Source organism: Lepisma saccharinum, chromosome 15 (assembly GCF_977018435.1).
Source record: "Lepisma saccharinum chromosome 15, izLepSacc3.1, whole genome shotgun sequence".
NCBI classification, from domain to species: domain Eukaryota; kingdom Metazoa; phylum Arthropoda; class Insecta; order Zygentoma; family Lepismatidae; genus Lepisma; species Lepisma saccharinum.
Window position 1 is genome coordinate 36,160,901 of NC_139243.1, and position 16,692 is coordinate 36,177,592.

The window sequence follows — 16,692 nt, forward strand, 5'->3', positions numbered from 1 at the left end:
AATATTATTGTCTATCGGTTCTTGTTTGACAAAAGCAATTTTATGAACAAGTATGCTGTATAAAGAAAAGCTAATTCAGTTGGAAGAACCACAGTGGAGTGGGAACATTTCCATCATCATGTTTATTTCTTCTGTTTTGCAGAATGAGAGCTTCAAGATTCGAAATAAAAGTCTAAGTACGCTGTTGGCAACATATGCACCAGCATATATAAAAATTTATTCCTTGAAATCTTGCAAAATGCAAGGAGAAAAGAATTAATTAAGATAATCATGTACAATTTGCTGGACATTACTCGTGCATCCCGCTGACAAGTCACAGACTGTTGTCTGAATACAGGAACTCAAGGAAGTGATGTCTGTAAGTGTGTCTGTGTAAGGCTCAAGTCCAGGATATGAAATTTATTGGATTGTTAACATTTAGGAAATTTGTTTAAAAAATTATCCGTGAATGAATTGAAGGAGGGCATTATTTCTGCATAAGGATATGATATTAAAGGTACAGTATATATTAATCAGCTAGAGATTTACAGTGTAAATGGTGTACTACCTGAAGGAACTCTTGTTCATGGAAAAGAGTCTATTGTACGTCCTTGAATATTAGATTTCTTGGACTTGCAAGATTAGAAAAGGCTGTGTATATTGATACTATATATGGCCCGTGATAACACAATATCGTTAGAGAGAAGCTCGATAGTTTTGACCAGGGAGTTTGCAGCCAAGCTGTCAATGTAGATATTGTAAAGCCGGCTCTTCACGAACTTCAGTTCACAGTAAGTTTTTGTCTTTTGAAAAATTTTTGGTAACAGTTTCATACATCGGAGACACATTTTTTGGTACTACTTTACTATACCAGAGACATCTGTCAATGATTTATTTCACACTTTTTTACATTGCTAACGTACTATTCTGCATTGCGGAACATTTATTTAGGTGAAATAATGAATTTCTAATGAAAATAATGTCTATTTCTTACATTAACGAGTACTTACTGTTCTTCCTTATTTCCACACAATATGGAAATAGCTTACCCGTTCATCGAGCGTTGTGCCAGTATTTTGTCGATTTGGAGTGTGCATGCAGTGTTGCAAACTTGTTCACCGAAAAATACCTAAATTTAAAAATAAAATAAAAACCCTTCACGAAATTTTTTCACGAAAAAAAGTTCAATTTTTGACATAAAGAGTAATTATTAAACCATTGACGTTAGCCCCAAAAACTATCCATGGGTAGCCCCAAAAACCATTGACGTTAGCCAAAAAATTCACGATAGCCCCACAAACCATAACAGGGATGAGGTATGCCTACTAGGTTAGGTTAGGCCTGTTAGGTTAGGTTCCATTAGCACTCCTTTCGTTCAATTTAGCATATACGGACAACGACACTTCATCTAATAGCGAAAAGACAGCGTGGGTTGAAACACTGACTACGGCGTTTACTTCATCAAACACATGGAACATTGTGCTCTCATGCAGAAAGCAAATGGCGGCAGCAGCAATAGCGCATCGTAAAGAGATTTTCATAGAAAACCACATGCTTTCGCATTAAAATGGATCAAAACTACATTACCGAACATCAACAACGCTACAGAAAATGATTTGTGTAAGTACTTTCTCCTGTAAATTTGAAGAAATCCGTATCTGGTATAGTAAAGTGTTACCCGAATGCATGTTGTTTTCTGCAAAAATCTCTGTCCGACATGCTGTTTCTGCTGCCGCCATTTGCTTTCTGCACGAGAGCACAATAGATGACGTAATCCTGTAGTCAGTGTTTCAAACTTGCCGTATTTTCACTAGAACATGACATGTCGAGTATTTTTTGGTATAATTTAACAATACAGGGAATTTCTCCTATTTGTTTGAAATTTCGGATACTTACTAACTTGGGTCTCCTAATCACGAATCTGCACTTAAAATTTGGCGCTCACGTATAGAAATTCCTGAATTATGTGGAATTAACACCGGTACAGCGCCTAACACCGGTATGATTGTCAATACACTCCTGTGGTAGCCATGTTTGATGTTGACAAGTGAGGTTCGGTATTCTTTGCATACTTGTTGCTGTGTCTACAGCGTTGCCGCATTGTTACTATCTCATTTGGGGATCATTGATCGTAGCAGAATGGAGGCGGAAAGCAGTGAAAAGATCGTCAATGTTGTTCAATTATTGAAATGGAAGCGGCTTCCAATAGAGGTAAGTTTGGCAACGGTGTGGTTCCTAGAGTGTTGTACGAATAGTTATACCAATTGCATGTAATCTGTGAATTGCATGGAGCGTTCATTTGCATGTGAGAAAATGGTGTCTTGAAAAGTGTGGATTACATGTTTCTTGCACGATTCATTGACTGTAAGGATAGGTTACGTTACTTAGAATAACTGAAATATATGCAATTTGTTTGAAATTCGGTGTACTTATTAATTTTGGTCTGGTAATCATGACTGCAGTTGAAATTTGGGTACTTGTTTACTATCCTTCGGAGAGATTTCGTACATAGCCCCACGAACCATTTTCGGTAAGGTTAGGTTAGGTAGGGCCACGCAAAGGTTACAATAGTTAAATTGGTTTCGAAAAAAATATTCGTAGCCCCACGCACCATTGGCACTAGCCCCACGCACCATTGGCACTAGCCCCATGCACCATTGGCGCTAGCCCCATGCACCATTGGCACGTGGTTAGGCTAGGTTAAGTTAGGAAACATAGTTAAATTTTGTAAGTTTGACACGTGAGCGCCAAATTTTAACTGCAGATTCGTGATTAGGGGGCCAAAATTAGTGAATATGCCGAATTTCAAAGAAAAGAGAAATTCCCGGTATTGTAAAATCGCTCATATTTTTTTTTTAAACTATGCTGCCTAACCTAACCTTACGGAAAATAGTTTTTTGGGCTAACGTGAATGGTTTGTGGGGCTAACGTGAATGGTTTGTGAGGCTAACTAACGTCATTGGTTTGCGAGGTATTAGCATTATTTCAAATCCGGGCACGAAAGTAGGTATTTTCCGATGAACAAGGTTGCAACACTGCATAAATCGACAAAACACTCGCACAACGTGCGATGAACCAGTACACTGTCGCCATAATGTGTGTTACAGAATCAAAATAACAAGTAACAGTAAGTACTCGTAAATGTAAGAAATAGACATTATCATACTTAGAAATGCATTATTTCACCTTAGGAAATGTTCTGCATTTCAAAATAGTATGTTGGAAATGTAAAAAAGTGCGAAATATATGATTTATAGGTGTCACCCCCATACTATAATAGTACTGAAACGATTTACGGCAATGAGTTTCTCCAAGGTTTACAACGTACTTCGAGGTATTTTCTTTCATCGTGGAATATATTTGACCGGGAAATCATGTATTTTTCAAGAGAAATATCTCACAAATGCACAATTGCCATTGCTTTCATTTGCTTGCCCTATAATAACTGGATGCTGCGTACGTTTGATGACGTAAGCCTCTGTCAGTGTTTCAACCCCCTTTTTTTTACTATGCTTGCCTAACGTAACCAAACCTAACCTTATCGGAAATGATTCGTGTGGCTATCCGTGAATGGTTCGTGGGGCTATCGGTCAGCTACAGTGCATAATGGTTTGTGGTGCTATCCGTGAATGGTTCATGGGGTTATCCGTCAGCTACCAGTGCATAATGTATAATTTCCACCTGTGACGAACATGATAGTAGGTATTTTTCGGTGAAGAAGGTTGAAACACTCACTGCCACAATGTGAGTCAAGATGTGCCCGCCATATTGTGTGTTCTGGAAGCGAAGAAAGGAATAAAAAAAAAGCTCCCAGAATGTGAAAAATACGTTTGTTTTTGTGTAAAATGCATAGTGGCACCTTGAACTATGTTCCGCAATACACAATTAGTAAGTTCGAACCATGCGAAACACGAAATATTCGATTTTAATGTGTCTCCGATCTGTGAAACTGCTACCAACTTTTTTTGATCTTATATTTACCAAATGGAACTCGCATTTTTAAGTGTTGATTTCTTTGTCAGATTTCTATTGCAACCTTTAATAACGCCACTACAATATTTGATGCTCCTTGAAGGTGCACCTGGTACAGTCAACTTCAAAGATAATAGTAGGCAAATTGGGGGTAACGGTTCCGATTGTTTTATGATTTCTCCTAGCACAAAGACTAATTATCGTAGAATTTTGGAAATCATTGTCACACAAAATTTGAACCTTCCTTAAAGTAATGAGTGCTGTTTGGACTTGAAAAGTTATTTATGTTGAAAAAAACAACTTGAAAATTACCTTACGCACTTCTCATGGACAAGATATTCTCAGTTGACAACCGACAGTAAATATCGTAGAAGCGTGGGAATCAATGTAGAAGAAAATCTGAACCTTAGTAGAAAGCATTTAGGGACTTTTATTTTAATGCTAAGTGAACCGAACCTAACCTGCCTAACCCAACCATGATAGCATATATTGAACAAAATATTAAGTGATCGCTAAAACTCCGCAGTACGTGTTAACAGACATGAATCGAAATCAAGCCATGTAAAAATTGCATTTGTAGCATGATGAAATTGCAATAAAACAAAAGGAACTTGGGCCCTTACCTGTTATGCATAGCGGAACATTTTTGAACATTGGATTTTGCTTTTTTCTCTGAAAAAGTGTAATTTTTCACATTACAAGTATTTATTGGTCGTTGCTAATTTGCTTTTGTTACACATAATATGGCAGGTAAATCTTGACTTGCGTTGTCTATCGTCAGCTGATAGGCTGTGTTTCCAAACTTATTAACCAAAAAATGCTGCACAAAGTATTCACAGAAGGTTTTTAAGCACACATTGATCCACAAACCATTTGCGGATGGTTAGGTTAGGTTCAGTTAGGTTAGGCAAACAGAAAATTAAATTGGAAAAAAAAACCGCTCGCACGTCATCTTCTAAAACTACCGCATGGTTGCTACACTAACACTTATTGAACGAAAAATGCCGCACAAACTATTCACAGGAGGTTTTTAAGCGAAAAGTTATCCACAAACCATTCACGGAAGGTTAGGTAGGTTCAGTTAGGTTAGGCAAACATAGAAAATTATATTGAAAAAAAAACAACAAAAAAAAACAGTCACACATCATCTTGTAAAACTACTGCATGGTTGCTACACTAACAGGGGGTTACATAATCGAATGCACGGAATATTTGAAACACATAGTCGACGGTAATGGTGGCAAGAGCTATCGTGCATCGGAGATACATTAGTGTCGAAAAATACATGATTTACCGTCCGAATAAGTTGAACGAAGGGAGAAACACTTCCACGAGCTTCCAAAAGTCTACAGAAACTCAGTTCCATAAGCAGTTTCTCTTGTAAATTTGAAGAAATGTGTTTTCACTATACCATACTGTTACCATGATTTCTCCTGGCACAAAGACTAATTATTATAGAATTTTGGAAATCATTGTCACACGAAATTTGAACCTTCCTTAAAGAGGAAGATTTCTTCATAGAAAGTCAAGGGAAAAAATACCAAGGAGGAGGATGCATCGTCAATGTGTCGAACCTTCAGTCCAGTCTGACCTAGGAAAGGTTGGGAGCAGTTCTACCAGTTGGGAAGGGGGTTGCCAGTCGGATGGAGCAGGAGGAGGGGAAGGGAACGTCTTTGTGACATGTCATCAGAATAAGATTCTGATGATATATCGGAGGGAATGTCAAGCTCTTCTTCATCCCACTCGGAGTCTGTATTCATATCCTCCAGCTCATCTCGGATTTCATCAGAATGGAGATAACGGGGGCAGCCATGGTCGACTAGCACACTTTTCACACCACAAGAAAAACACGTAGATGACAAAAAAGTCCTTGGAAGTCTGTCACTTCACTCAAAAAATATCCTCGCACTTGGGCACAAAACGACACACACCTATGCACAACCTTCATGGACAAAAAGCTAGAACGCAGTGAAAAATGAGCGCCGATTCTTGCAGCTGCTTCAAATTCTATTTTTAGACAATGCAGGGTAACCTGTGTTGCAACTTGTGGAACACTTGTGCTCAAAAACAAAGGTTTCCTTCAGCGCATCTCGAAATTCCATTCTCACAACGCAGATTCAACAACCAGTCTTCCCCCACCCCCACCCCCTGCTTGCGCCCGCACGGAAAACTTTCATTTTGACATCGGATACTGATAAAGAAGCTTCCTTCGAATTCAGTTACCAGGCGGGAGTGAAAAGCATTGCTTTAGAACAACAAAGCCGGTCTTACTTTGTCGGCAAAAATGTTCCCTTGAAAAGAGTCCCTTTTCCCACCTTTTCCCCTCCATTTTCATGAAGAAAAAAAGTGCAAGAAACATTTCTGTTAAATACATGTGTTAGGAACAATATTAAAAAAAAAAAATTGAAATTCTAGCCAAAAATAGAAAAGTTATAACGTAAAAACTATGACCTTGATACAGCGTCTCGATCGAGATGCTTGGGACCGGGAGGGTTACAGTTGGGTATCTCGTTAATGTACATAACCGAGTGATTGTGGTGGGTTTTGCCTTTGAAAAGGATCTTCCTATTTAGATATTTACTTTGCAAAACCATAACATTAATAAAAAAGGTAAAGTGCTATCCTGTGCATAGCACCACGCCATGAAGGCGTATAGGGGGTGTGGGGGTAATGCCCCACACTTTCTTGATCCGGTCGTGAGTGGGGGTGATGTGATCAGCATCACGCCCCTGACCGCCTTTACCCCCCAGGGTTTCCCCCAGGTACCCATGTTATTCGACGCTGGGTGGGCGCCGGGGCTGCTTCCATCGTTAGAAAAGTTCCCGGATTTGAACCGGCCGGGGATCGAACCCGGGACCTTTAGCATGGTAGTCAGACGCGTTACCGACTGAGCCACCGCGGCCACTACCATAACATTAATTACATGTTCTTATTCATAAAATAAAAAAAAAAAAACAAGATTGCAGAATATTGCATTAAATTACAGATTGTTTATAAATATATCAGATCGGTAATATTGCTGATAAAACAGATGCACCATAGGCCATTGTAAAATATATTTAGAATAGTACAAGGTAGAATCAAAAAGTAAGGTAACAAGTTTTTATCCACAGAAACCTTTATGTCGTGGTTGCCTAAACTGTGACAGGGTATACATGACACTGCACACTAACATTCCACATAGTCGCCATATTTGTCTAAGCACGTGTTCCATCGGGTGACCAATGCATCAATGCCGCAAGTGAAGAAATCAGTGTCAAGGCTGTCCAACCAGGTTTTCACCGTATCCTGTGTCTCTTGCACTGTGTTGAAGCGTCGTCCTCGAAGATGCTTCTTCATTGGTCCGAACAGATGGAAATTGCTGGGTGCAAGATCAGGGCTGTATGCGGAGTGTTCCAAAACCTCCCAGTGGAAACGTGTGACATGGTCACGGGTGAGCTGCGCTGTGTGAGGTCGAGCGTTGTCATGTAACAACAATACACCCTCCCTGAGTGCTCCAGGTCGTTTCCGACGTATGGCCTCTCTCAATCTGTCCAATGTCTGGCAGTAGGTCCAGCATTGACAGTGGTACCACATGGAAGGAATTCCAGGTGAATCACACCAAGGTGGTCCCAAAAGATCGTGGCCATTGTTTTCCTTGCACATGTTACTGTTTTAAACTTTTTGGATGGGGGCGATGATGGATGTTTCCACATCATGGAGGAACGTTTGGATTCCGGTGTCCACAATGGCACAGGTGTCTCATCACCCGTAATGATGCGATACAGAAATGACGACCCTTCTTGTTGATAACGGATCAGGTGGTTCAGACTCATGCCCATTCGTCTGCCTTTGTCATAATCAGTGAGATTTCTTGGTACCCAATGTGCACGTACTTTGCGGTAGCCAAGCGTGTTGTGCACAATACTGTGCACAGAACCATACGAAATGTTCAGTGTATCTGCAATGTGTGACAGTGTGATTCGCCTATCCTCCCTAATCATTCCCTCCACCTGACAAATGTTCTGGTCGGTAGCTGAAGTTGACGGTCTGCCACTTCGCTGATCATCATTAATGTCAGTCCTACCATTTTCAAACTCCTTACACCAACACCACACTTGTTTCCTGAATAACACGTTGTTTCCATACACCTCCACAAGTTCCCGATGGATCTCGGCTGGTTTCTTCCCCTTCGCATGCAAAAACCTGATCACACTTCGCACTTCCACATTTGACCATGTTTCCAGTAACCCTGCCATCTTCGAACTGCGATTCTCTGCAACTGTGTCACCGTGCTGCTCTCTAGCGGTCACCAGGGATACTATCCATCAATACCTACAACACACAAAAAAAAGTTACTAGCATATCGTTGTTCATTTTCAGGGCACTTGTTACCTTACTTTTTGATTCTACCTTGTAATATACTGGGTATTGAGTACTCTGGAAGAAATGTGCTGTTTCAGGAAAACTCAGGGAAAATGCATTTAGAGTTGACGTGCGAACCCTGTAAAAAGCCAAAATTTCCAGTTGTTTTCCAAAAGAACCTGCTTTTTATTGGGGAAAAAAGTCAGTTCAAAAAAGCCAGCTTTGTTGCGACTCTAATATGGGCCAAATAAATAGAATGCAATAGGACGAATTGTGTATGTGTTTTTCCAGTGAAACCTCTGTACTTCATCTTGGAGGAGAAATGAATAGACATTCTAGAAAGTTATTCTATGTTCCGCAACATCTTGCAGCATTCTGGAATATTCATGTGTGCACATTCTACAGCATTCTAGATGGTTCTTGCAGATTCATGAATCTACTACACATTCTCGCACGTTACATGCACTGAGTCAACTAGTCTGGTAGATTTGTAAATTTCAAAATTTTATTACCCAGGGACATCAAAAGCAAAGTTGTAAGAGAAATATACACACACAGAGACAATCCCATATGTGGGGGTGTGACCTTGGCTGTTTGTTTAATTCAGAAAGGTTTGTTTGTACCTTGGTTTTATACTCACACAAAAAAATTTGCAGAATTCAATTCTGGTGCACCAAAATTCAGTAAACTAAAAACTTCTCGGTGTTTTAATTGACTTGTAAAAAAATATTGTGGATTGGAATGTGTTTTTTTTTTGTCCCAAGTCAGTGTAGCCTATCCCTTGATTTCCCATTTGCCAAAATATTTGGGGGGGGGGGACATCCCCATAGACACTGATAACAAGAGCATTAGTTTCTCTCTTCACCCATACATGTAATTTTTCATGAAAACTTTTATTATGTTAGTGTTGATCATTGTTTTTTTTCTTTCTTTCCAGGCTATCATCTGTAGTGGTATGTAGCCAAAGTAACACAATAAAATGACATCTTATGTAGAGACTAGCATTCTGCACTGCAGGTTATAACATTCCTGGAAAAATGGTGAGTTTTTACAAGAGATGGAAATGTGATTATTAAAACTAATCCTTTTTTTCTCTTTGAGAAAGTTAATCAGGAATTTATTCAGAATTTGGAAGCTGCAGCAAACAATTTCTTACATACCTATGGGTAGAAACCATCATTGTTAAAGTTACAGTTTTGAGAAAACTCCAAAGGTTGAATCCAGAGAAATCTTTTCATAAACTAATACAGGAGAACCCCTATTTTATGTTCTCGGATATTACATTTTCTTGCATTATACATTCAATTTTGATGGTCCCAACATAACAAAATGTTAGAAAATTTTCCTCAGTTTACATTTTCATATTGAAAGTTTTTCAGCTTGGTCCCCCTGAGAAACTTACCTTCGACCTTCCACTATTTTTTTTTACCTCAGCCTGATTGCTCTCTTATTTACCATTACAGTTAAACTCGTTACTTCAAAATTCTTTAATGGTTCCAAATGTGTTACTCTCAAATGTCTTCTTTGTATATTAGTGAGATTAATTCCTACCTAGCTAAATGGTCAGCCCTCTTTCCTTTTGGTATGAATAGTCCACAAGTTCAAGCAAGCACTGCTACAGCAGATTTGACACCACAGTATACAGGAAACCAGTACATCCATGCTCTATCCAACCATCCACCAAAACAAAATGCCACCATATGGCTCAACGTTTTTAGAAGAGCCTTCTCCATGGAGAAAGATATCCAAGAAGAAGTAGCCACAATTACGTTACTGGGAATCAAAAATGGATACATGGAGCACCAACTATTCACAAGGTGCAGTAAGGCTGAGACTCGACCACCACAGGCTAGACACCAAGGATAAAAAGAAATGGATTGCCTTCTCTACCACCCCTCCACCTCCAACCATCTCCCCAAAGCCCTTTGATTCTTCAATATTACCATAGCACACAAACCCAATTCCAAAGTAGCAGGCAGAATTAGCAAGCATAAACAATACTTCCTTGATCCACTGGATAACATGGTAGTGTACGATGTGGAGTGTCAGTGAAATGCGGTTTGGTAGATCAATCAATGAAAGAATCCAACAGCCCTTACCCAATGCCAGAAAATAACCAACCCACCACTGGCTTAGCTCAACATATCAGTTACAGAAAACGACCAAATGAAGAAAGTGTCCACCAAACATGTAGAAAAACGCCCAGTTAACACAGATATCAAGCCAGCAGCCCTCGAAGGTGGAGTTGTTAGCACATTGCACTACGATGCCAGGGTCCCGGGTTCGAATCCTGACTTGGGCATGGTGTTTGTGAGTGTCCATTCATCAATTTCATCGTATCATCACTCATTCAAAAGTGGCATAAGAAGTGAAGTAAAATGAAGCAAATCAATCAACACAAATATCAAGGAAACACATTCCATCTTCATTTCCCCCATGAACTAAATATTGATAACAGACAGTCCCACCACATCTGGCTTCCGCTACTTAAGCAAGCAACACCAAGCAGTGGCATGTTACACAGCTGCGCACTTAGTGGCCATCGGCATGACAGCGCAGACTGGAAGCCCACAAAATGGACTTGTAAAAGTTCTGTTGTGAATAGTGACAATGGTCAGAAATATTAATAAAATGAAATAAACATGTACGTGGATACATACGCGTATATGAAAGTTCATAAGCAAAAGCCTTCCTTGCAATCTGAATGAACTCTTTGTGTAGTTCCAAGAAAGAAATCCAGAATGTAAAATTGGAGGATTAAAGTTTATATTGTTATTGCAACATCCTCAGGAAGCCATAGTATGTTGTGTTTGTACTGATCAAAATGTTAATCTTGTGGTCTATGGATCAATGCTTAACATCAACTACAGAACCCTGATTGATATGCTTGTTTGTGACCTGAATAATTACAATTCTATGATGGGCAAATGTAGCTTCTACCACCCATGTGGACCTGAAACGTCATTCAAGATGTCATATGAAGATAGAATATGAGTGCTAATGACAGATATGCTTAGAAAACTCAGCCACGAAGAAGTAAGAATATGAGTGCTAATGACAGATATGCTTAGAATTCAGCCACTCTGAATTAATTTTAGCAGCTGGATGTTCACACAATATTTCAGAATCATTAGGTGAAGAAATTTCAATGCTGTTAAGCAAACATACAAAATAGATTACAATATTTTGTAAATTTACTTCTAATCGCCCTCAGATCCATATCATGATTAGTTTCTAATCGTGTATTTTTAAATTCCAAATTACAGTTTACAGCATTACATCACAAAGTACGTCAATATAAAATTAAATTAGGCATACCTTACTTAATCCGAGTAATTGAATTTTTTAACAAGTTTTGCAGACCATATCTCTTGAACCACCTGGGTCTCAAACCCAAAATTTTTAAATTGCTCCCTCAAAAAATTATCTGAAAATGACAATTTCAGCAATTTGAGATACAAAATTTTGACCTTAAAATTTATTATGAAGCAATAATTTTTAGGATATTATACACACATACAATTGTGTCACATTTTGTTCTGCTCATGCTTACAAATGGAGAAAATGATGTCCACCATCTTGAAATCAGTGACAATAAAAATAGTGACAGTGGTTCTGAACTGTCAACATATAATGTTCACAACACATACAATACTGTAACTTAATTTAATGTACAGTACTCAAAAAAATTGTTGCACATTGTGTGGGTGCACTGTTCCCTTATCACCATCCACTTCCATCAGGAACAGCAGCACTGAATCCATCGCAGCCATGGACAGCTTATTCCCCAACCTTAAGTGCATTGACACTCCTGAAGAGACCTATCATCAACCCACCACAGACATCCTCCGATAGCTCACCGAGGCCACCATACAGGAATGGGACCGTATTGTTCCTCAGGATACACTGCACATCCTGTTCTCTTTGGCTTCCTCACATGAGTGTATGCCACAGCAAATGTGACATTTCCATTGGCATATGCCCTACTCAATGTTCGCCCTAAATGGGCCATTGACAGCATAAGAAGCATTCAGTTACAACCATTTCTTTTATATTTATATTTATATTTTGAGCCTAACAATGAAAAAACGGGAATTTGGCATTGAAAACTGCTTTATTGTTTTTCGAAGTATTCTCCTTTATGGTCAATACACTTTTGCATTCGTTCGAACCATTTGTCAAAGCAGTTTTTCCAATCTTCTTGAGACACCTCCATAATATGGTTTTTGAATGCATCAACGGCGTCTTCCGCCGACGAAAATCGTTGTCCACGCAATTTATTCTTGACATTCGGGAACAAGAAGAAGTCATTGGGTGCCAAATCAGGACTGTATGGCGGATGACCCATCAATTCGATTTTTTGACTGTTCATAAAGTTGTTTGTTAGACGAGATGTGTGACAGCTGGCATTGTCTTGATGAAGAATGATCCGACGGCGTTTGTTTGTTTTCCGTATTTGACCGAAGACTTCTGGCAAACAAATTGTTGTGTACCATTCAGAGTTGACCGTTCTACGTTCCTCTAAAGGCACAGTTGCCACATGACCAGTTTTCCCGAAAAAACAGGCGACCATTTGTTTCGATGTGCTTCGAGCGCGAACAACTTTTGTTGCATTGGGTTCATCTTGGAACACCCATACAGTCGACTGCTGTTTACGTTCCGGCTCATATGCATATATCCATGATTCGTCACCTGTTACAATCTTATATACGTCTTTTGAAGCACCACAATTGTATTTATTGAGCATTTATTTGCACCAATTGACGCGAGCGTCTTTTTCAGTTTTTGTCAAATTGTGTGGGATCCAACGAGAACATACCTTTCTCACAGCTAAATGATCATGTCATATTTTATATATGCTGGTGGAACTAATGCCTATGGTTGCCTCAATCTCACAGTATGTCACATGACGATCTTGCAGTATTAGGTTTTGCACAGCATCAATGTTTTCTTGAACAACAACTGATTTTGGACGACCTTCGCGAATCTCGTTGGTGAGCGAATGGCGGCCACGATTAAATTCGTTATACCAGCGTTTCACAGTGGCAAAGGATGGGGCTTCATCGCCAAATGTGGAAGTAAGTTGATCGATGCACTCTTGTCTTGATAATCCACGTCGAAAATCATAAAAAATCATCGCACGAAAATGTTCACGAGTTAATTCCATTTTATTGTTGTCGCGCAATCTCCAAGGCAACATAAACAACACAAATGAAGCTATTGACAAAACATTTGAAGTACGTTATGGTCAATAATGCCAGACGATTCCGTGCAAACGTCAAATCGCGCCTAACTTCAATCAGTGTTGCCAATGCTCAAAATATAAATAGTGACCCTCGTATACGATTCCTTTGTGCCTAATACGAGGCGCATCCAGAAAGTAAGTTTCCCTATTTTTTAAAAAAAACAACAACACATTTTCAGGAAACCATTTATTGGCAACAGGTACAGCAAAGGTTCAGCTATTTTCAACATAGCAACCACCAGAATTGAGACACTTGTCGTATCGTGGTATCAACTTTTGGATCCCACTGTCGTAGAACTCTGCCGCCTGTGAATGGAACCATCGTGTGACAGACGTCTTCAGCTCTTCGTCGTTGCCAAAACGCTCACCGGAGGACAGGAATTTCTTGAGGTGCATGAAAACGTGAAAATCGCTGGGAGCCAGATCAGGACTGTAAGGTGGATGATCAAACAACTCCCAGCCAAATTCCGTCAAAACAGCTGCTGTGCGCCGAGCCGTATGTGGATGAGCATTGTCATGGAGGAGCACAACACCTGCAGTAAGCATGCCACGCCTCTTGTTTTGAATGGTACGTCGCAATTTCCTTAGTGTTTCACAGTAATGGTCAGCGTTCACCGTTTCACCTCTGGGGAGGAAGTCAATGAGCAAAATGCCCTTCCTGTCCCAAAACACGGTGCACTTCACTTTCTGTTTGAATTTCTTCTTGACCGGAGATCCACTATGCCGCCAATCCATTGACTGCTGCTTGGTTTCCGGGGTGAAGTGCGAAATCCATGTCTCATCGCCCGTGACGATCCTGTCGAGGAAATCATCGCCGTCATCATGGTACCGTTGCAGGAATGTCAGTGCTGCTCCTGAACGTTTCATTTTGTGTTCGGGTGTCAGGTTTTTCGGTACCCACCTGGCACACAATTTTTTGAACAGCAGGCGCTGCGTGACAATGTCATGCAACACGGATTGCGATATCTGCGGAAAAAGGCTGCTCAACTCCGTAATCGTGAAGCGACGGTTCTCTACGATGCGCTGTCGCACCAGCTCAACCAGATCATCAGTGATGAGGGACGGACGCCCACTGCACTCTTCATCATGGACACTTTGACGACCTTCCGAAAACTGCTGACACCAGCGACGCACCATCTGCTTACTCATAATGTTCGGCCCATAGACCTCACAGAGCTGACGATGAATGTCAATTGGCGCAATGCTTTGTGCATTCAGGAACTTTTATCACCGACTGAACCTCGCATGCGGCGAGAGAAGGAATACAAGCTTCCATTTTGGACCACTGCTGCCTTGCTACTGGCATGCGGCGGGAGAAGGAATACGAGCTTCCACTTCGGACCACTGCTGCCTCGCTACTGGCGCCGGGCGGGATCTGTCCGCCTGGCATATGATTGATACGTCATAGCTCTGCTGCGCATGCGCAATTTACACGGCTCATTATGTTTACTTTCACGGGAAAAAAATAGGGAAACTTACTTTCTGGATGCGCCTCGTATGTATGTGTATACCGACGCAACTCCTTCCAGCGTTGCAACTGTATTTACAAATGGTGAACCCTTGTTTGTGTATTAGTGGCAGGAGGAGTTTCCCATATTCTATATGGAATTTTTAGCTGTTAGTTGCCTTGTTAATCTTGGGTCACTATAGAGTTCATGTATTTTGTGATAACATGGCTGTTGTACAATGTTTACAATGTCGGGTGTACCATGTACCCAACCTGTTATATTTATCTCATGTTGTGTACAAGTACTGTAAATTTTCTTGTGAATTTGTATCTTATTCACACTGCACTCATATACAGCTCGGTTGTCTTGGCTTATTTTGTAGCAGTGCTGCTGTATACTTTTTCCCTCTTGTTTAATATAAAACACTTCGACTTGACAACCCCAACATTTTTTTGCTTTCCCCTCATTTCCTGGCAATCCCATTCGCTTCTGTAAATATCACATTATGCCACAATTTTTTTGAGCATATTATAAGATTAACTCTTCACTAACATTCATTCCTGGCTGAAGAATTCATCCTTAGTGATGCACATTCATTCCTGGCTGAAGAATTCATCCTTAGTGATGCAACTGCAGTGCACAACAATCGACAGACTAGGACTACCAATATCAGATGGCACGACATTGCTTTTGTTACTTAATGGCTTGGAAATGTAAATGGCTGTGTCACTGAACATTTGGAGAGTGACCACTTGCAACCTTCCTGCCAGTAGAGGTTAACACAAATAAGGAAAATTGTGGTCGAGTAACATTAAGTTAATTGCTATTGTATAGAAAGGTGTGGATTTTGGACATGTTTGTAATAAGAAGGTAACACAAGGATTATTTATATTTGTGATTTTGTTTTAATGCTTTGCAGGCAGCGAATGCAGAATCATTGGCTGCGCTGGAGTCATTGATGAACGAATTCTTTGCTCCTGAGACTGGAAATGAGAAGAAGAGAGAGATTGAAAATTTGCTTCAGAATTTTAGTGGACAGAGGGGAGCATGGAAACATTGTTTGTATTTTATGATACATACTTCCAACCATTATGTATGTATGTACTGTCTGACAACTATTGAGGTGAGTTTTGAAACATATTTTTTCAACCATATTGTATTATCTGTTATGCCTGTGTAAATATCTACAGGATGTCCTAGCAAACTTTCACAGCATGTAGATGACCTCAAGATGTAACAAGTTGCAATTATGATGCTACAAACTCTGTAGTACAATTTCATGGTTTCAACTGACAGTTATGTGGCCCAAACAAAACTATACCAAACACAAAGATTGTAATAACGTTTGGGTATAGCTTTGTTTGGGCCACCCTGTATTTTCTGTATGAAAATAACATTTGTTTTTTCAATATGCCAAAGGCAGACATTGCAACCAATCAGTGCAGGAGTTGCCTTCTGGAGACTGAATATCTCTTGAAAAATCCTATGAAGTCCTTCTTTAATGGAAAAATTTGAAGTAGGATATGCTACAATATGATATAATTGGCAGGAGTCAAGGAACTTAACCTTGCAAGCAGAGATGCTGGCATGATATAAGGCAGAGAAAAGAGTAATGTCATTGACAACTGTGATTGTGTGAAGAATAGTTGCATGTACAGGGTGGGGCAGTGTTCATAGCTCTTGCATGTACAGGGCGGAGCAGTG

The 16,692-nt window shown here is 40.0% G+C and overlaps 1 protein-coding gene across 1 annotated transcript in view; it reads left to right on the forward strand.

The window, feature by feature from the left end:
- Nucleotides 1-363: 363 nt before the first annotated feature.
- The window catches only part of ebo (exportin ellipsoid body open), a 151,872-nt gene continuing 135,543 nt past the window's right edge, over nucleotides 364-16,692 (forward strand). Inside the window, exons 1-3 of the mRNA XM_083136809.1 lie at nucleotides 364-496; nucleotides 9,233-9,335; nucleotides 15,908-16,111. Of these exons, the coding sequence (XP_082992935.1) occupies nucleotides 9,333-9,335; nucleotides 15,908-16,111 (207 nt within the window). The 5' untranslated portion in view covers nucleotides 364-496; nucleotides 9,233-9,332. The remainder of the gene's footprint in view (nucleotides 497-9,232; nucleotides 9,336-15,907; nucleotides 16,112-16,692) is intronic.